General features: G+C 36.8%; 1 protein-coding gene across 1 annotated transcript; it reads left to right on the forward strand.

Annotated features, from left to right (window-relative positions):
* The first annotated feature begins 1,367 nt into the window (after window positions 1–1,367).
* LOC113442745 (lysosomal acid lipase/cholesteryl ester hydrolase-like) lies at window positions 1,368–21,556 on the forward strand. Its single transcript, XM_026710502.2, has 9 exons — window positions 1,368–1,463; window positions 2,813–2,930; window positions 3,578–3,776; window positions 6,609–6,718; window positions 8,524–8,660; window positions 12,129–12,275; window positions 14,453–14,524; window positions 18,909–18,974; window positions 20,832–21,556. Exons 1-9 carry the CDS (start codon window positions 1,368–1,370, stop codon window positions 21,060–21,062), a joined length of 1,176 nt encoding a protein of 391 aa, XP_026566287.2. The 3' UTR covers window positions 21,063–21,556.
* The last annotated feature ends 1,167 nt before the right edge of the window (window positions 21,557–22,723 follow it).

The raw sequence follows: 22,723 nt of genomic DNA on the forward strand, positions 1-22,723 counted from the left end.
CATTTTGAAAAATTATAATTATAAGCCAGAGTAATTATGCTGGTGGAGGATTAAGGGTGTAAAGCACCGGGAGTAAATGTATTGCCAAACAGGAGGACTGAGCTTCCTTCTCTAGTTAAAAATGTTTTCATGTGTTTTGGGGAAAAGCATCATTTTCCCTCTCTCTCTTTTTCAGTTATTTTGAGGAACATTTAAAGCAAAGGAGGTTATTCTTCCTGTCTTCTTTCTATTTCCCCCCTTTAAACAAATATTACCATTGGTTTTTTTGTTGGTAAGTATGACATGTCTCCCCCCTCTCCATGAAATTACACTTAAATGATATTTATACTGTAGATTATTTATTTGAAAAGAACAGATGTGATTATTAATACTGGCTGGGGATGATGGGATTTGTAATGCAATACATATGGAAGGGGGTGACCAGGAGTGTTCTTAGGAGGGGATTTTTTTTAAAAAAAAGGCAAGATGGCAGCTTCTGGTTTCAGCTCTCAGTTGAAACCTTGTCTTTTTATTCTGTGCCGGACAAGGTTACAGCAAGGTGAGATGGTATTGGTCCTGTTGTTAACATTTGTTTAAGATTAAGGATTTTTGGGGGGTGGCGGCGGTGGTGGTAAAATAATAAGAAAATAAAAATAAAAAATAATAAGAAAATTAGAAAGTGTGGCAAAATAATACAACAAAAATCTGAAAAGAAAGAATTATAGTAAAGGAAAAAGAAAAAAAAAAGATTATTGATCTTTATCTGTATCTACCACTCCTTGGAAAGAGCCAGAAAGGAGATTGTTTCCTCAGATAATCTGTGGGCAGTTTTGTCTTTTAGAGGAAATATGTAAAATGTCAGGCTGGCTAATGTTATATTTGTGCTGTGAGGATTGGCAATGTTATAGGAATCAAGGAAGAGTTGGAATGGAGCTTTGGAAGAAGATGGTTAGTTAAGTTGCTTAGGATCTCAGCAAGGAGTTAGTAAGATCAGAAAAAGTGATATGGCAAACGACTGGCTGGTAGAAAAGACTGAAATGTTTGGGAAGGAGGGTAAAAAGGGGCTACAGAAGGGAACAAACCAAAAAGCTATATACAAAAAAAATATGGTCTCTAAATAGACAGTAATGATTTGTTCAGTTAGGCTACTGTATGTAATAGAAACCAATTATTTACTTCAAAAGTGCACTACTACAATTACAATAATTGTAGTTTGGAAAACGAGATATGCACATCTGGAATGTGGTAACCTCCTTCTCCCCCCCAAAATACTATCAATTGTCCACCATGATGGGCTCAGATGAATGGGATCCAACTACTCTTATCAATCTAATATTTTTCAAGCGTTTCAATATTTTTTTTCTGTTATTAATCTATACAGAGCTAGGATGTGGCTGTTTCTGGTAATGGCATGCTTAATCCAGCAGACTAAAAATTCAGAAGGATCTATAAGCCATTTGAATCCTCAAGAATTCATGACAATTGTAAGTTGCTTATCTGGATGCCTTTGAAAACAGAATATTGGATTCACACATTACAATCATGCTTAAAATTTCAATTATTTATTTAGTTATAATTCATATTTCTAAACTGCTCATCTTCCTCAAAGAAATGCTCTGGGCAGTGTACAATATACCATAATATAACCAAGAAATAAAACAATGTATAAAAATAACATTAGAAATTAAAAATGAAATTAAGGTTAAAAATTTCAGATTTATAAAATAATGACAATTAAACATTAAAAGGGGGAAAATTCTAAAATGACCATTTAGTGTTCGATTATTATAGGCGAGATGGGGCTTTCAAGGGACTGACCAGCCCCTTAATTGCAAGGCTACAGAACCAAGTTTTGATTCCTTTGTGGAAGGCCAAGAAATGTGGGGGGATTTCCTCAACTCTGGGAGCAAGATGTCCACAAAAAGGGATCAGCAGCAGAGAAGGCTAACTCTTTATTGAAAAGACATATATGAAAATGAAGGAAGAAATGTGAAATAAAGCTTAGGACTTTCTTACTAAAAAAAAAAAAAAAAAAAACCAAGAGAAAAAGATTACTATTGACCTACCTATTGCAACAAGGAAGGCTAGAATGGCATTTTAGTAGTATTTTATATTTTGTCAGTTTGCCTTTTGGCATTGCATAGAATGCCTAGGGAATGCCTAGGAAATGTATGAAATATTAAGCATTTCGTACTCCAATATCCCATTTTTGGCATTCTGTAGATCAGCATTCCCCAACCTTTCTGGCTTTGCAAACTGGCAAGGGGAGAGCGGATGGTTCCATGTGAGCTGTAGGCAAGGGAGCACCGCCATACAGCTCCATTTTGCTAGAGGCAGGCATGCATATCTACTACTAGCACAAATGGAGCTTCATGTATGCATGCACTTGCCCACTGCTCGTGCAAATGGATCTACTGCACACATATGCACGTGCTCGTCTGCCACTTCCATGGCACAGATCCAAACAGGCCACAACCAGGTACTGGCCTGCAGCTATAGATTTGGGGACCCCTGGCTATAGATTTTCGAGGCATTCTATAAAATATCTAATTTCACAGATTGATGGTAATAGAGTAAAGCAGATATGAAGATTCTAATGTTTAGAGCAAGACTAGTTTTGATACTTCCAATATTCATTATTTCTTCCCTTTTTATCCTGTAATTTTTCTGAAATTGTTCTCTCATTAAAATTACAAGTGAAGCCACAAAGATGTTGGCTTTGTTTGGCACTGATAATTCTAATATAGGAACTAGAGATCTTCTAAGTTCTTGATCTAATGAACAATAGTGACTATATAACTGATTCTGGCCAAAGATAATATTTTATTTGCAGCCTCAAATTATCCATTACTGGGGATATTCCAGTGAAGAATATGAAGTCCTGACTGATGATGGCTATTATCTTAAGTTAAACAGAATTATTTCTGGAAGACTTTTTGCTCATCTGACAGGTATATCTATATTGCTTACCATGCAATCAACACCCAGATTAACAGCAATTAACAACGGACAATCAAGCAGAAACCAATACTCTAATCAAGAAATTACCAAGGAAAAATCACATCTCTGCCAGGCAGGCAACTACTGTTTATAATTAGGGAGCAAAGCCCACACCCACTTGCACTGATGATATTACCTAATTGGGTAATCAAACATCTTCAACCAAACAACCAAACTCAGAAATTCACAATACTCAAATGTTTTTACAATTGTTGAGAAGTATTGTATAGGCTTCTCCAGAAATATGGGGCAGTATCAATGGATGATTAGAAAATTACTGTAGGGAATTTTCAATTTAATTTGCACCTAGCACACACCCAGTTAATCCTCATATTTGGATTAGAGACACACCACTCAGTACAGCTAGTAAAATATTGAAGGCTTGATGTTTATTTATTTAGCAGATTAGTTTTTGGTTATTCAAATTTTAACCTTTTTGTGTACATAGTGGCAGCAGAGTGAGATAGAATGTAGGATATTAGATCCTGCTCCTGTATTTCTACTACTCCTTTGTTCTCAACAATTTGATGAACAGGGATGATATATACTGTATATACAACATAGCTAATTAGTAATAAACTCATGATTTCTTTCCCAGGGCCTAAGCAAGTTGTTTTATTAGTACATGGTTTGCTGTTTGAAGGGAGATGTTGGATTGCAAATCTTCCCAGCAACAGTCTGGGGTTTTTTCTATCAGATGCTGGTTATGATGTCTGGATAATAAATATCAGAGGGACCACGTGGTCTAGAAGACACCAGAAATTTTCAATTGACCAGCAAGAATTCTGGGAATTCAGGTAAATTCAAGAGATAATACATAGGGACAATGGATAGTAAATTTTAAAGAATATTTATATATCTACTGGTATGTGAACAAATTTGATTGAATTATGAACAATATATAGCATGGTATGAATGTGAGATTTTTGTAGCACAGCTAATGCCAAAGTTTTCAGTATTAGAAATTAATTTTGCTTTTAAAATTATATACATTCCAGTACTGGATTTTGTGTGTAAATGTAGATTTGTATGTAGATTTTACATGAAAATTGTCAAAAATTAAAGGAGTTTGGGTATATCATATGTTCAAGGGAGTTATTATAACATCATTTTACAATACTCCCTGTAGGAAAGCACCACATAGTGATTTGGAAAATATGCAATGCATAATAAACATGGTAAGCTAAAAATAATATAGAAACATAGACATTAAAAATGAAGAAGGGAAAGGAAAAGAAAAGATGAGTTAACATATGATGGTCAGAAATTTTTGTACAAAAATTTGTATATATATATTTGCATATGTTATTTTGTTTTTACTTCTGTTTTATGGCAATTGGGATGCCATGGCCAATTACACTGTATTCAATATATTTATATGTAAACAATAAAAAATATATCAAACAATGAAGAAGGGAAAGGAAAAGGAAAAGAAATTCAAAAGCACTCATCTAACGTTCATTAAGCCTGACTGAAGAAGTAAAGTCTATGACAGGTGCTTAACAAAAGCCTAAGGAACTTCAGAAGACAGAGCATTCCAAAGTGTGGTTGCCATCACAGAAAAAGCATGCCTGCAACTAAGTTCAAAATAGCATTCTATAGTTCTGGTCACACCCAGAAATATTACACCTACCTCTTTTGACAACCAAGCACGTGAAAGCAATATCTGGATGTTTATGGAATTGAGTGTTTATGGCATTATATCTCTTAAACGCAGTGGTGTATTAACCACTAAGCAGCCTATGCACATGCGTAGGGTACCAGGCCCAGAGTGGGTACCACAAAGTTGAGAATATGGCTTCATTTGTACAGTATGTACAAAGGAGGGAGGCACCAAGATTTGTCAATGCTTAGGCACTAGTGACCCTTAATCCATCACTGCTTAAATATAATCTATCTTAACTGGAATGTTTCAACAAAGATGTATCATGTTACAACCAGACTTCCCACATAAAAACCTGCTTGTCCAATTTCTTCCTCCATCTCAAAAGAAAAAAAAGTAATTTCCTAAGATTCTCACAATTTCAGCAGTTGGTGATTTTGCCACAACAGAGATTGGGGTTGGCTCCTCAAAAGGCAGTCCAACCTCTTCCGTTGACTCTGAAATAAATTCTAAATTGAACATTTGCTTCACTTATAGGTTGAGTCAGGAGCATGGTAGCTGTGAAATCCCAGGCTGGTCCTTATTCAACAACAATATGCCAAGTTAAAGCCTTCAAAGCTATACTAATCCTAAATTTTAGGTTTATTTGGGGATGACACTAAAGGACAGAGAAACTCTTATCTTCCCCTGTATTCTACTTGCTGCACTGATGCTGCCCTGAGAAACCAAGTAGCAGAATTAGATGAAAATCAATCCAACTTATCCTTCAACCAAGTTTCTATAATTGTTAGCTCTACAGAACAAAAAAAAAGTGCACAGTCACCATGTGCTTTACTGCTTTACTGCAACAGGAAACAGGAAACTTTTCTCAGAACAAAAAGACATAGAGTATATAACATAGATGCAAACCTATAAACACTATCATCTACTGTTGGCTGTAATTGTTGCACAAAATACATTCCAACAATGTATTCCAACAATAATATCTACTGTATAATGTTTTAGGGCAACATTCTCTTTCACAATCAAGATAAATGAAATAATAATGAGAGTTATCTGTGAACTGAACTAATATAACAGCCACTTCAGCTGAAAGGATGGATCAGAAATCATGCCACTAAAACTAGCTTGCTGATGTCCTACTGCTTCAGAGGTTTTCTCTCACTCTTGCTTCCCTCTTTTTTCATGAGTTAGAATAAAGACCATTCCAAAATCAATAAAAGAAAGGAACAAGAGACTTTTTGTAAATAACTATTATTTTCCATGACAACTTAAAAATATTTGCACAGGTATTCACTGAATAAAAGAAACAGTACAGTTTTCTAAAATTGTTCTTTGCAATAAGAAGTTGTTTTAAAAATATAAGAAATTGAATTTAGGATAAGTGAAGTAGTAATGAGTATCTTAGCACTCTGGATTTACCAAAGAGGACACAAAAGAAGGAAAAGAATGCAGGCAATGTTTAAAAAGCAGTTCTTTAAAGGATTAGATATTGTGTTAGTCCCTCATCAAATTGCAGGTACTATTTCCCATGTCCCACAAACAAGACACAATCATGTGCCATTGTAAGCATCTTTTATATGATGTGTCACCATGACATTGCCTTTGTCTCATCCAAGCTCATGGATGAGACAGCTAAAATTTGTCTTCTCCAGTATTCTTCTCCAGTATTAATGCTTTGGTTTCCTTCTTCTGACACAATCTTTTGGCTTGGATACAATCCAACATATTTCATCAGTTGAACTGCCAAGATTCAAGGAACATTTTAGACTGCTGTGAGGATGACCTCTCTGTTCTGGTTGCAGGACTCCTAGTTTCAAGGCCATTTATTGGGGTATAGAATAGACTGAATGCCTGGCTTTTACTGACATCTCCACTTTCCAGAGTGCCTTATACTAGCCTTTCTCTTTCTCTGGCTGTAGGTAGAGAGAAATTGCAATTCTGTCCTAAGATCCAGAGAAGATAGGATAGGTGAGCAGGATCATCACTGACTTTTGTTTGTGTGTATGTGTCTCTTTGTTAACAGTTTTCATGAAATGGCCATATATGATATCCCAGCAACTATAGCATTCATTCTGCAGAAAACAAAGCAAAATAGATTATATTACTTTGGTCACGGCCAGGGAGGAACACTAGGTAAGTTAAAAATGGGCATATGTATTCTTGCCACAATTTGATAAGAATATAAAAAATATAGTGTTTGAGTTGTGAGCTCAAACTGATTTGCAATCAGTTTGCCCCTGTTAGATAATTTGCATGTGTCTCAACTCAGCTGAGTAGTGAATTGGATTTGGTACCGAAATTACAAAATCAGAGCCAAGTTGCTTAGTTTAACTACTTTCATTTGACCGAAATGTCTTTTGTGCAAGCATTGCACCTATTGTATAGCCACTTCTGATGAAGTGAAGGGAAACATTACAGCTTCTACCAATTGGAAGGGGGCACTGCAATTTTTCATAGAGAAACTTCAAAGTTGCTCCTTTGAAGCCATAATATAGGGTTCTGCGAGTGAATGTCATATCTCACTCCACCTTACCTTCAGTTTTTCTCCAAAGTTTTTTTCTTCATTTATTAGTTTTTGGAATTGTGTCCTACAAATTGATTTCTTCTAAGCCCTCCATTTATATACTTGTTTTTTATTATGCTTGCTTAGTTCTTAGAGCAAAGCTATCCATGCATGATGTGACATGGGATTTTCAATTTTTGGCCAGCTTATTATAGGGCTGGACCTGATGAAGTTTGAGTCAGAATGACTTGCCCCATGTCTAGGTGACATCTATGCCTAAGAGAAGACTAGATTCTCTCTACACCTAGCCCAGCACCATAACTCCATATCAAATTGGTTCTCAAAAGGAATGTTAGCATTTCCTTCAGTAACATGATCTGGTCTTTTAAATTTATCATATTCTTCCCTTATAAATGCTCAGATTAATACAGTCTGATTTTAAACTGGATTATTAAGGTGACATCTTACTTGTCATGCAAAAGAGTTGCTCACTATATATCGTTTCTTAGTTTGAAAATGAATGGTGTTCCAAATATTCACTCACCCTGTCCTTATATTTACATGTGTGGAGGGAGTAATAACACTGAGATGGAAAGAAGGAAGAATTTCTTTAAATATTCAGAAGGAGTTTGGTATCACCTTTTCAAACTGACAACTTTGCTTAAAAGACATCAGCTTTGTCAGCTGAAGCTCATTTCATCAGATGCAAAGAGTGCTTACATGTTGAATTTAAATTGGTATAAAGTTGGAAGGGGGAAGGAAGAAGAAGATACTATAGGTTGCTAAACGTATTACAAGCTCCTTATCAATTAAATTTTTAATGTGTTACAAACCTATTTTGTTTGTTGAGATGCCTTGTTCAGTGGAGCAGTTAAAGTCTTGTTTTCCCAAAATAGTCATTTTGAGACCTTCCAGTAGAGTAATGATGTTCTGCTCTGGGTGAAAGCTGGAAGGGTAACAATGTAATTGTAATTGGGGATGTGTGAGGGTCTGAGGGGCTTTTGCTTTTGAAATAAAATGCCCCATGTATATTTTGTATTTGCAAAAAGTTAGATTCCTACAGGGCAATTTTATTTCCCAGAACAGTCAAAGTGGTCATGTGGTCACTTTTTTGTTCCTAGTAGTTTCATCGGAAAGGAAGGCTCTGTTTGAGTATCTAGCCTTAATACATGTTACTTCTTTGAATACAGTATAAAATAGACACTCCTCCTTCCCAGCCTGTCGTTGAGGTTGCATAACTCCTCCTGCCCTTAAGCCTGAATTTTAAAGAAGCTTCCTTCCTTCACAGAAAACAAGAGAATCTTGAAAATGCACTACAGGATTCAGCCCAAAAGTTAAAACTAAACAGAAATAAAACTTGTAGTGGTATATAGACAGCAGTGCAGATATTGGTCATCATGCAATTTGAAAGCTAAATTCTTCTTCTCTTTTGCAGGATTTATTGCCTTTTCACTCCTGCCCCACCTAACACAAAAAGTGAATCTCTTTCTGTGTTTCACACCTGCTTACACATTAAGGGGTATTACAGGACTTCCCCAAGCACTGGGAAAAATTCCTGCTGGACTAAGAAAAGTAAGTATATCTCTTGTTTTTCTTACTATAGTATATTAAACTCGTTCTTTTCATACAGAAGTTTTGAAAAAACAGGCTCTCTTTTTGTTTAGTTTTCTGGAGAAATGTATTAAAAGGATGACTTGTGCAGTGAGATTTATTGATAATTGTAACATAACCTGTTTTAGTAGAAAAAATAGATCAATTCTAACGGATTTTTAAATAAAAATCATTAAAGAATTACATGTATCTCTATAAAGAGTTACCACCTAAATATTGCTAATAAAGTTAAATGTGTTAAACTTTCAATTTTAGTTGATACTTCCTTGATACTTTAGGACAGACCTGGCCAATTTATGGCTTGCGGGTCATATCTGGCCCTTTGACTACCTGTGTCTGGCCTGTGGAGACGGTGGGGAGGGTATGGTTTGGTGATGGTAACCCTCCACACTAGTGTCAGTTTCTCATATGGCCCCTTGAGGAAATTAATTGTCCAGCCATGGTTTAGAACAATATTTCTTAACTTTGGCAAATTTAAGATATGTGTGTTTCAGTGCTGGCTGGAGAATTCTGGGAATTAAGTCCACACAACTTAAAGTTGCCAAGGTTAAGAAATACAGCTTTAGAACAAAATACTTTTTTTTCAGAAGCAGCAGAATTACATGTATCTCAGTTAATACTTTTTCAGAGAAAAGTGCTTTAAAATTCACATAGGTATTACTACATCTTTTTCGTAATATAAGCACTTCACAATCATTTTGAGCAGCATGTGCTTGGTTTGCAATCATCTCCCTTTGCGGAAAACATTTTGTAACCACCTTTGAGAAGTGTTTAAGAAACGGGGAAAATATTTTATTTCAAGCCTGGAACAACTCAATGTGTAGCAGGGGTTTTGAGTCAGTTCTGAACTGGCTGGAGTCAACCATGATTCAGTAGAACCAGTGATGTGGTCGGTTAGAGTTTCCAGCAAAACAAATTCAGATGGGCCGAGGAAGATAATAGTAATGTATGTCAGCTACTCTTTCCCTTTATCATATTCCACAGGCCCATCCTACCTCAGTCTTCTTCATGCCTTCCCACTCTGTTGCCTGCTATTGATATTTTGTTGATATCCTAATGCATCATATCCCACTGGTTTTCCTAGCCCCTCTCCTCCTTGCCCTCAGCCACTAACAATATCCCAGTGAAGCACGTCCCACGAATTGAGCTGCTCCCATCTTCTTAGCCCCTTTGATCTTTCTCTCAACTCATAAACTATTTCTATGGTCTTTTTAGAGTTGCCAACAGAAAGAGAGGGAGGAGCAGCATAGTAGCTTGCAAATCAAAACTGCATTAATCCTGACACTTTCCTCATTTCCTCATAAGCAGAAGCTTATCTCCTTTTTCCTCATTTTCCTCAACCCATTTTGACCCCCAACCATCTGTTCTATTGAAGAAATGTTTCCTATGTCCAAAGTTTTGCATATCACCACTCTTTTCTTTAGTACACAGGTGTTAAACTTGTGGTGTCACATTGCCATGATGTCTTGCAACGTTTTTCCCATTTGCGGAGCTGGGATGGGCATGGCCTGCGCATGACACATCTTTCCATGGGCCGTCAGTTTGACAGCCCTACTTTAGTATATCAATTTAACTTTATATTTATTAAATAGGAGACATATAATGAATTTCTGAAAAATGTGGATTTTTGAAGGTATATACTCCTGAAAAAAATTGCAGGGGATACTGTTGGCAGCCTTGAAGGTTGCTATAGTGCATCCTAGGGGAAGTAGATTATCTCAATCCCTTCAGTCAGAGTTTAAGGCTGGATATGGCTTGGAGTTGGCAACGGTTACACTAATGGATAACCTTTGTCAAGTTCTGAATCTAGGAAATGTATCCATCCTCAAATTCAAAGTCAGAATAGAGCTGGAAGGGATCTTGGAGGCAGGGGTGGGATTCAAATTTTTAACAACCGGTTCTGTGGGCATGGCTTAGTTGGTGAGCATAGCTTAGTAGTCATGTGACTGGGTGGACATGGCTTGGCGGTCATGTTATTGGCTGGGTGTGGCCAACTCAATATCACATTGAGGCACGCATCTCCTCGCCGGCCCTGTCATGACTGTGGGGATGCTGCAACAGTCATAAGTGTGAAAAATGGTCATAAGTCATTTTTTTCAGTGCCATTGTACCTTTGAATGGTCACTCCACACAAGCAAAGTACCAGCAAAGGAGGGGGAAAAAACTCCAGAGACGTTCCTGAGACAGGAAGTCTAGTCCTGCCAAGAATGTAATAAGGGTTAAAGGAGAGGCAGTTTCTATAAGCAACACCAGAATGTTTCCTTCCTGCCTTCCTTACAGGATTAGGCCGGTGATTCCTTCTAACAACCAGTTCTCTGAACTGCTTAGAGTGTTAACAACCAGTTCTAGTGAATAGATGTGAAATGGTAGAATCCCACCCCTGCTTGGAGGACTTCTAGTCCAATCCCCTGCTCAAGCAGGAGATCCTATACAATTTTAGATAGGTGGTTTTCCAGTCTCTTCTTAAAAACTTTCAGTGATGAAGCACCCACAACTTCTGAAGGCAAACCCTCTCCACTGATTAATTGTCTTCACTGTTAGGAAGTTTCTCCTGAATTCCAGATTGCTTCATTAGTTTCCATCCATTGTTTCTTGTCTTGCCCTCTGGTGTTTCGGAAAATAATTTGACCCTCTCTTCTTTCTGACAGCCTCTTAAATAGTGGAATACTGCTCTCATGTCCCCCCAGTTCTTCTTTTCTCTAGACTAGCTATACCCAAATCCTGCAACTGTTCTTCATATGTTTTAGTCTCTAGCTCTTTCATCATCTTAGTTGCTCTTTGCACTTTTTCCAAAGTCTCAACATCTTTTTTGTAACATGGCGACCAAAAGTGTGGTCTTTTATCCTGATCTTTTTAAATCTTTCAGTACCATTAACTGTGGCATCGTACTGGGCCATTGTTAGGATTGGACACTGAAGACACTTTTAGACTTAATGTTTGTGTTTAGTGTACAGGTAGTCCTTAAGGTATGAGTATAATGAATCCCAGAATTTGCATTGTAAGTCATGATGATGTACATCATGGCACTGAACTGGAGTGGACCCCATTTTATTACTTTTTTGTGGTGGTCATTAAGAGAATACCATGATTGTTAAGTGAATCCACATTTTCCTATGGGTGTTTTTTGCTGGAAACCGTCCCCAAAGGCCAGAAACAGGCAAAAAAACATTGTAAATCATGGTCAGGTTGGTGGGCCAGTTTCTAAGTGGTCATGTGATTGTGAATGTGTGTGCAGCCACTCCAGAACTGGATCTTTAGTAGTTTTGGGAGAGTCTGTCATAAGTTTGAATTGTTGCTATGAGACCGGTCGTTAAACAAGGACCATCTGTATGCATGTGAACGTGCGTAGATTTATAATCACAGACTGACAATGCATAGTTGGGCAGGTAAAGGAAGAACACTTAATATTTATGCATGTTTATTTTACAGCTAATATGGGGCAAGAAGGAATATTATCTTTTAAGTAACAAATTAAAAGCCTTCCTAGCCTATGGATGTAGCCATGCCATGTTTGATAAGCTTTGCCTTCAAGGTATTTTTTATATGGGAGGATATAATGCAAAAAACCTAAATACAGTAAGTACAGTAAGCTCTACTTTTATTGTAATTCTATAGAGGAGGTGGGAAAGGAAGAGGAAAAAAACAACAACTTAAGTCATCCAAACAACAACAATGTAATATCTTACACCTGAATGATTGAAGGACATATTTTTACCTATATTTATACAATATATTTTGAACAGCCTCTCTCCTTTACTGATTAGACTATAGAATCCTGAAATAACTGTTTTGTCAACTGAACAAACACAAAGTGAAAAACAACTCTTAGAAATCTGCTCTGAATTTATGTCTGTAGCATCAAAACTGTACAAATAGGGTAATTACAACTCAATATGAAATTATATGGTTGCTTGATATTTGGGGATGAAAAAGTCAAAAGGATTCTTATAGGACAGGGCTTTCAAACTCACGGCCCGGATGTGTCATGTGCTGGCCACGCCCATGCCAGGTTTAGCTAAGGGAAAAATAGTCTCAATACGTCATGTGACGATGCCATGATGATGAGAGTTTGACACCCATGTTATAGGGAGACAGGAAGGCCTGCTCCCACAATAATAATAGATATTATTAGAGCAAGGGTGTCAAACTTGCATCATCAAATCATTGCCATGTGACATATCACAACTTTTTTCCTCTTCGCTAAACCAGGGGTGGGCGTGGCCAGAGTGTGATGCATCTGGCCTGCAGCCCGCAAGTTTGACATCCCTGTGTTGGAATCAATGTTTGAAATTCCCATTTTATTCACCAAGATTTTCACTGAATATTCTCTAGTGAAAAAAAAAAAAATTACAAATAGGTATAGAAAAATTAAATGTAATAATAATGCCTGGCAAAATATCTGTAAAACAAAGTATTGGTAAAGTAGAGTTGTTATTTAGATGTACTTCTTACCTTTTCTCACGAACTTTAAAGTAGGTATATAGCACTACTTCCTCCAGTTTTCTCACAAAAATAATCCTTGTAATAGTTTGAGGTTAAAAAAAAAGCTATTGAATTAAACCATGAGGTTTCATTGCTGCAGCTGAACTTGATCCTGGGTTCCCTCAGACCTCAGTTATCATCCAGCCTGGTTTTTGCTTCCATTATATCCTAAGTAGCAGCAGCTCTGGGGAGGCGGGTGGGGGGGGGAGGAGATTGTAAAAAAAGCGAGGGGCAGGTTGTCAAAGGTGGTCAACTCTGTCATATGCAAGATATGTAAACAGGAACAGGGTTTCCATCACACAGTGGCAGCCACCATCTTGACTTTGTAAACCTCCCTATATTCCCCCCCCCCCACTTTTTTTGGCATCGCCTACATCTTACAGGATTGTGCTGCCAAAATTCCATCATGCATTACTTTGATGGTTTATTTCTTTTTACTTTTTTCTTCTTTTAAAATAATTGTGTCTAAAATAGCACGCCATAAACCCTTCAGGTATTCCTCAGTTCTGTTGTAGAAGATCAGACCACCTTCCATTCAAATGTATATCATCTCTTTTACTAGTTTTGCAAACCTACAGAATACCTATTTTTCTTTCTTTCTTTTACTAATTGATGTTTTTTACCACATACCTTTCTTACATTCCAAGTCTTAATCTTTTAATTGTGATAGTTAACACCAGATGAACCAGCAATCACCTCTTCTGCCCCTCATGCCATTGATCAATTGCACTGAGTTGAGACAAAGAATAGGATAGATACCTGATCTCCTTAGTACACGAACAATGATCTCTGAGCTCAGATTAATAAGATAAGGGGAATGGTTGACGATACAATACAAATATTACAGCAGGTGACATTGTTTTCAGATTTGGAATCTATAGGTAATGCAAAACTGTGAAATTGTGGCTTTCTTCCTCCGACACATTCAGTACAGGGAGGGAGCCAATTTCTTGTGAATGAATCTATCCTTGGCTTGTGCTTATATAATGTTAATCCTCATTATTAGTGTGAGAATTCTATGTTACAAATTATTACCAGCTTTATTCATACTCATGCCACATACAGTATTCCTTTCTAAATGTAATAAGTTAAATCAGTCTGGGCACATTTGGTCTGTAGGTCATTAAGGTAATTGAAGCCTTGTTTTACTCTAAGCATGCTCACGCATGCAAACTAAGAATACTAGAGGCTACTGTTGCCCACATCAGCTAGGACGTATGTACAACACACTGATAGATATTAAAATCTTTTCAATTTCTCTTGTTTTCCAGAGTCGAGCAGATGTTTATGTTGGAATTTTTCCTGATTTCACATCTGTTAAAACATTATGTCATTGGGGACAGGTAGAATGTCATTTGCATTTTTACTGAAAGACGGTATCAATATTGTATTTGACAAAATGCTTTGCTCAGTATGCAAGACATTTTTTTTAGATATTTATATTAACATTGCCTATAAAATATTTTTAAAATAATTATAATGTTTTATATATTTTTAAAACATTTCCCTCCTTTCTGTATTATTAAGAACTAATCACTACGTTCCAATCTTTATTCATTTATGAATGAGTGTGCTGAAACGGTTTGAATGCTGACATCTCACACAGAATATATAGGATGATTCTACAAATGTTTCTAAAATGCTGAATTTCATCAATATCTGAACAGGAACTGTCAGAAATATATGAATAGATTCTGACTTGATAAACCCATATTCAGAAATTTGTGCTAAGTATATAAATCCATTCACAATATTCTTACTTCTTGTTGAATGAAAGTATTTGCTTATATACTAATTAAAGTTTTGCACAATCAATAATCCAGATCAGGAACAAGATGAAGTTTAGGTTCATGAATTATTATTGTTACTATCCTGACCTATGTGGCATTATTTTCTTAGTCTTGTTTACTTTATAGAGCTGATACTCTGGTCTGGAAGGAGTAAGAGAATATTCTTAAAAAAGTGAGACACGTTACTGCAGATTTTCAAGCCTGCTGCTGGTGAAAGTTGGGAAAAGAAAAGTAAATTTGAACTAAAATCTATCTATAGAAGATTTCTCTCTATTTAAACTACAGGTGAAACTCGAAAAATTAGAATATCATGCAAAAGTTCATTTATTTCAGTAATGCAACTTAAAAGGTGAAACTAATATATGGGATAGACTCATTACATGCAAAGCAAGATAGTTCAAGCTGTGATTTGTCATAATTGTGATAATTATGGCTTACGGCTCATGAAAACCCCAAATCCACAATCTCAAAAAATTAGAATATTACATCAATAAAACAAGGATTGTCTATAGAACAATATTGGACCTCTGAAAAATATAAGCATGCATATGTACTCAGTACTTGGTTTGGGCCCCTTTTGCAGCAATGACTGCCTCAATGCGGAGTGGCATGGAAGGTATCAGCCTGTGGCACTGCTGAGGCGTTATGAAAGACCAGGATGCTTCAATAGCGGCCTTTAGCTCTTCTGCATTGTTTGGTCTCATGTCTCTCATCTTTCTCTTGGCAATGCCCCATAGATGCTCTATGGGGTTCAGGTCAGGCGAGTTTGCTGGCCAATCAAGCACAGTAATCCCACAGTCATTGAACCAGGTTTTGGTGCTTTTGGCAGTGTGGGCCGGTGCCAAGTCCTGCTGGAAAATGAAGTCAGCATCCCCATACAGCTCATGTGGAAGGAAGCCTGAAGTGCTCCAAAATCTCCTGGTAGACAGCTGCATTGACCCTGGATTTAATGAAGCATAGTGGACCAACACCAGCAGATGACATGGCTCCCCAAATCAACACAGACTGTGGAAACTTCACACTGGACTTCAAGCATCTTGCAGTGTGTGCCTCTCCATTCTTCCGCCAGACTCTGGGTCCTTGGTTTCCAAATGAGATGCAAAAGTTGTTCTCATCAGAAAAGAGAACTTTGGACCGCTGAGCAACAGACCAGTTCTGTTTTTCTTTAGTCCAGGTAAGACGCTTCTGACGTTTGTTGTTCAGGAGCAGCTTGACAAGAGGAATACGACATTTGAAGTCCATGTCCAGGATCCATCTGTGTGTGGTGGCTCTTGATGCACTGACTCCAGCCTCAATCCACTCCTTGTGAAAGTCCCCAACACTTTTGAATGGCCTTTTCCTGACAATCCTCTCCAGGCTGCGGTCATCCCTGCTGCTTGTGCACCTTTTTCTTCCACACTTTTCCCTTCCACATAACTTTCTATTAATATGCTTTGATACAGCACTTGGGAACATCCAACTTCTTTTGCAATTACCTTTTGAGGCTTTCCCTCCTTATGGAGGGTGTCAATGATGGTTTTCTGCACAACTGTCAGGTCAGCAGTCTTTCCCATGATTGGGCTTCCTACTGAACCAGACTGAGAGACCATTGAAAGGCTCAGGAACCCTTTGCAGGTGTTATGGCTTAATTAGCTGATTAGAGTGGGACACTTTGAGCCTAGAATATTGAACCTTTTCACAATATTCCAATTTTCTGAGATTGTGGATTTGGGGTTTTCATGAGCTGTAAGCCATAATCATCTCAATTATGCCACATCATGGCTTGAACTATCTTACTTTGCACATAATGAGTCTATCTCATATATTAGGTTCACCTTTTAAGTTGCATTACTGAAATAAATGAACTTTTGCACAATATTCTAATTGTTCGACTTTCACCTGTATGTGTTTCATATACAATTAGGACCATTTTTAATTGTACACTGCCCAGAGTTACTTTGTGAGTGAGGTGTGCAGTCTCTAAGTCAGAAAATTGTTTTTGAACTATGTGTTTCCTACATTTGGGGAAATCATTCACAAATGTTGTAATAGGAAAATACTGCATTTTAAGTTCGTAATTTTTCACTTTTTATAAGAAACTGTCACCCCCAAGATAGATCAGACTAGGAAATCAATGAGATGCAGTCCAATATTACTTTTGTTGCACAGTAACAGAACCTTTCAAGTTTGAATGTGCTTTCTCCTCCCTCCTTTTATCTTTCTTAGAATTAGGAAGGGTCTTGTCTGAGTTTAGTTTTGCCAGCCCAGTTTCTTTTATCTAACCACTGTTTTGATAACATCTGTTCCTTCTGTCCCTCAAGATAATTCCTTCTGGCTATTAAAGACATAAAAAATGGATCTTCATAGCACCTTCTCCCATGGATTTTAAATGTTAATGTTAGCTTCTGCATGACATTGGGGTAGTTTATTTGCTTTTCTACACACACAGTAATGCAAATGTATTCATACCATATATAAATAGATGCATCACTTGTTTACTTTAAAAATGTTCTTCCTGTGCAACCTATTACCTATTTTATTAGTTTATTACACTTACTCTTCTAAGTAGATTTCAACAGCTATTATGTATTTTGAAGGCCAAATATGACTCTAGGTTTGTACTTCAGTATGCATATTTTCCAATGAAATATGCCAAGAGAGGAAAATCATTTTATTACAATTTATTCAGAATGTTCTGATTAAAAAGGATTACTCTCAATCAAAGAGGGAACCCAAATCCTCAGCTTACATTCTATTTTATAGTTAATAACACATCAGAGGAAAATACAAGAGAAAGGTTGATTGGACAGGACAAAAGTAACCACTCCTTTGCATAGAAAACCAGTTACATGGAGTTAAACATGTGGCTTGTGTGTCTATTTAAATCAGTTCTGGTATAAGTAGAGGTGTAAAATTCAGCATGTTAATGAGAATAGGTTGTTTGGAGTTCACAAAGAGACAAACCAATGCCAATTAACATTCTCTCTCTCTCTCTCTCTCTCTCTCTCTCTCTCTCTCTCTCTCTCTCTCTCTTATATCGAGATTTAGGCATGTTAGATGTTATCAATCAATCCATTCTACATTTCAATCTGCAATGGTGTGATAAATCATTGACATCATTTAAAAGAGACAAAAATAAAGTCAAATTAAAATATAAAATGATTGTGTTAGTGTGAAATTACAAATTCTGAGGTTTGAATCAACAGCAGACATCACGAACAATTTCCAGAGCTTTATTGACTTTTGCAAAAGCCGGCACCTTGTCCTTTTCTGGGTGGAGGCACAAGGGCAATGAGACAAATAATTGTATAGAGTTTTATACACTCAAGACCCCAAAACCTCCCACCTTCATCACTGCCCCATTGGTTAAAATGAGCATCAGAAGAGTCTCTGATGCTTATTAGGATGAAGCCTGGGTTCACAGTCTAACTCCATAGTAACATGCTTAACAATCATCTATTTAGCATTTGCTTAATAGTTGCTGCATCCTGCCATGATTACACTAGTATCTTTTCTGGGTCATCATGACAACTATTCTCAAATAGACTTCTGCTTAAGCTTATGCTGAATGGATTTCATCTCGTCAGCATTTCTGTGTGTGTTAATGTTTTACCAGGGTTTTTAAGGTTATATAAAAGAGAAACATAGAAGAGAAATATGTTGATCCTTTTACATTTTTCTTTTACATGAATAATTATTTCTTCTTTTTTATTTCTCACATTAGTTAGCAAGTACAACAATACTACAAAGTCCATTTTGTTGATACTATAAAGTCCATGTTGTATGGCCTTCAATAAAGGTTATATTTTTAATGAACAAATGATTCTTAGTAACAAGGACTTTATGTTGGAACTTGATAGTATTGATCTCAACAGAGCATTTGAAATGAGAATCAGAATATTTAAATACACATTGGCTATTGCATTACTGCTACTGAACCAGCTTTCATTTCTTTTAGGTTATTTATTCCAAGGAATTTAAATATTTTGATCACGGCAAAAAGAACAAAGCTGTATATAACAGAGTAAGGATGCTATAAACAGTCCCACAAGAAAAATACAAATTATTGAAATTTGACTTTTTAAAATATGTCCTGTATCTTTTTTCCCCTGGATTTTATGTTTATTTATAAAAATAAACATAATCTCTGCTCAATGTTGCTTTTCTTAACCATTTTATCTCATCCACATGACTCATAGGTATAATTTATATGATTATCAGTATTAACCATAGTCTTCATTGTGTATAATTCATTTTCTAAGAGAGAATTACTCAGCCTGATAATACTTTAGCTTTGGGCCCAAAATCTCTTATATAGTGAGGAAGAAAACCCCATCGATCTAACTTAAATTTGTTGTTGCTTTGCTTGTATACACACTGAGTTTTGTGCCTCCATCCACAACTGAAGTTCTTTAGAAGAGAGGCAGAGAGAGATACCAGCCAGCCTGTAAGTTGTGCCAGTGTTTTTGATTATATCAGAGAGAAATTTGCCTCCCAGCCTGCACATAAGTCCAGTACAGTTCCAAGGAGGTTGATGAATCTTACAGAAACTGACCAAATGGCAAAAGCACCTTGATTTCTTAGACTTTGGAAGAATAGTCTTCCTAATATCCTGAAATAGTTCTGCTAAGTTGGGTTTCATCAGCTGGAAAGGGCAACTGACTTCACCTGATCAGCTGGATACAGAATCAGACAAAGGATGCCAATACCATCCTTTGAACTGATCTGAGTCCTCAGCTGCAGGAGAATCATGATTTCAGGAATTTAGAAAGCACACTAAGTAAACTCAGCCAAAGAACACTGACAAAGCCATTGTTGATAGGATTCCCCTAACTTCATCCCCTTGCAATTTCTAGAAAAAAAATTTTTTTTCATTAAAATGGTAGCTATGCTAAATATGCTACCTCCTTGTGCAGAATGAGTAAGTTGTTGCATCTTATAAATCTCTGTATTTGCTATGGCAGGAAACCACCATAATTCTGATTTCTTTTGAACTATCAAAATGTCTCTTCCGCCTCCTACCCTGCGTATAGCAGATTACAGAATCAAATTGTGCAGTGACAAGAGCATAAGTGACAGCATGCAATGCCCCCTGATCCAGGAAAACTTGCAATTGTCACCCAAGATCATGGTAGGAGCTGCAAGTTATGAAGCAGTTCTGTCAAAGGATACCCTGTTCAGAGTAAAAGATGGTACATCTTTAGAGCCATTATCTAAAATTCAATAATATTAATTATAGTTTGGCTTTTTAAAAAGAAATTCTAGAACACATAAGCATGTTTAATAGTCTATTATATAGAGTCACATATAGAATTGGTACTGCAGCAGATCGCCATTTATATTACAGCTGTCAACCCTGAAGGTGAAGTGACTGAGGCCATTTTGAAGCTTCAGTATTGCCACACTGGAGGGATAGGGGGTGGGAAATAGAGATAGAGAGGCTTGTAGCCAAAACAAAATACTTTATCCTGAGCTCCAAGGAGGCCGGGGAGAGGAGGAGCAACATCAACTGGCAACCAGACAGGACCTTGATTGGACCATGTGATTGACTGGGAAAAGGGAGAAACTTTTACTTTTAATTAGGTGAAAACCGCAGGAATACTCAGAGTCGATTTTCACCAGCTTATGCCAATACGATATGTCCAATAAACCAATTATTTGAGGAACCTACTTGCCTTGGAGCTCTGTTTATTATGGATGTATTACTTGGAATCCTGACAACAGAGTTATTGCTCAGAAGTAGTTTTGCCTATAATCTTTTGATGATGGGGATAGGGTGAAAATATTAGTTTCTAGGGCCTGACATTTCTGAAGTAAAAAATACCTGAAAATGCAATTGATCCATGAAAGCCATTGCTCTTTTTTCTCTTTTCATCAACAGACAACACCTCCATTTTATAAAATTGAAGATGTTATAATACCAGTGGCTGTGTGGAGTGGAGGAAGGGACATTGTTGCAACAAAAAAAGATGTTGAATTACTGACTTCTCGAATCACACATTTGGTTTTCTATAAGAATATTCCTGACTGGCAACATATGGATCCTATCTTGGGCCTGGATATTCCACAAGAGCTATATAATGATATACGCAAACTAATGCAGAAGCACTAGGTTTAATTTTAGAGGTAGAACGTAAGGAAGAAGCTGAACTCTTCAAATCTAAAGTTTAAATTATATTGAAAAATATAATATGTTAGAAATTAACTTTTAAAGTAAACTATGTTATACATGTACTCAAAGTTATATGCATGCAAACATTTCCCAGTCTAAATAACAGGAAGTTCCAGGTTACATTAGATTGGCCAGAAAGATTAATTTGAAAAAAAGTAGTTTAAACTATATGAAAACAAATTGTTCTGTTGAGCAGTTAGCTGGTATTTATCAACATTCTATGAGCATTTTACTCATTTGAATTTTACTTGTATTTGTAATGTTAGTTCTTGCTGCATTTACATTTTGTAAGAAATTCATGTTTGTTCATTTTCAAATTCAGATTGTGCAGAATTTATTCCAGTTTTAAAACAAGGTTTTACCTTTTAGTTTTAAGTCTTATGAAATTTTTTTGAAGAACAATGGTCTTTTATAAATATTGTGTTTATTTCAGGCTATTTTGTCACTTGTAAATTTCTATTATTACGCATATGTTTTTTTTTTTTTGCTATTAAATAAGTAGTCTTCCATTGATCAATCAAAAGATCAATTCAATGTTCCCTGGAAAAGCCCTTAGAAACCTGCCTCCCCATCAGCTCCTAAGGCCATCTGTACCCAAGAATGGGCAAACTGATTGTAAAAAATCTTCTGAGTGAGTGTCTCTTTGTCCTCGTTTGTGTCCTGTGGACAGATCATTAAGCAGTTTCAAGCATTATATGTTTGATCGGATGCTTTTAAATTAAAAAGTTGACATTTTCGTTGAATTGGTGCTTGAAAGTGTGCTTTTTTTTCTGATTGATTTCTTTGGGAAGCCAGTTTTTTGATATGCATACTACAGAACTAATATTTGTTCCTTTCACATCTCTTTAATTTCACTCCTTCCAGTATTAATGCATTTTGTTTTTTTCCTTTTTATCCGAGGGTAAATAAAAATCTAAAATAGTTTAGGATGCTTTAACTATATGAATTAAAAGAATTGTATCAGTCAGGTGAGGGCAGGCACCTCCAATCTGCATGGGTTTTTTGGGAGACATTATCTCAAGCATAGGTATATGATCTTGTGGCCTGCTAGTGGCCAGCGGAGGTGGTGGTAGACTCACAGAGTGAGAAGGTTGGGGAGGAACATGGGCCAGTCCTGGAGTCTGGAGAAGGCTCTGACGAGTGCTCTGCATCAGAGGCAGAGATGGGGCCAGGGCCATCTGACAGTCATCAGCTGCCTTTGGAGTCAGAGATCATTGAGGCAGAAGAACAGCAATGCATGCGCAGAGCTTCCAGGAGAAGGGAATAGTTAAGGAACAAGGGTTGACTCAGGAGTAAAGGCTCAGGTGGACAGTGAATGACCTCTCCCATAGGGAATAAAGAGGAGTAAAAGGGGAGTGATGTTTGCAGAAGACAATTCATTCATTTAATTAGGGTGAAGATTTGTTCATGACTCCTTGTCAAGTAATTTCTGGTACAGCATTGCTTTTGGAAGTTATTGGCTTGGCAACTCTCCAAGCCTGATAAGGTCTGTGGTTGAAAATCTCTCTTGAAAGACTGTTTGCCAGGACTTTGCTGGATGTGAATGATAGGAATTCACATTAGCCTAATAAAAAGGGGTTTTGTCAGGAGGAGGAGTCTGC

The sequence above is a fragment of the Pseudonaja textilis genome, chromosome 4 (assembly GCF_049901715.1).
Source record: "Pseudonaja textilis isolate UNSWEBS1 chromosome 4, rPseTex1.2, whole genome shotgun sequence".
Lineage (NCBI taxonomy): Eukaryota > Metazoa > Chordata > Lepidosauria > Squamata > Elapidae > Pseudonaja > Pseudonaja textilis.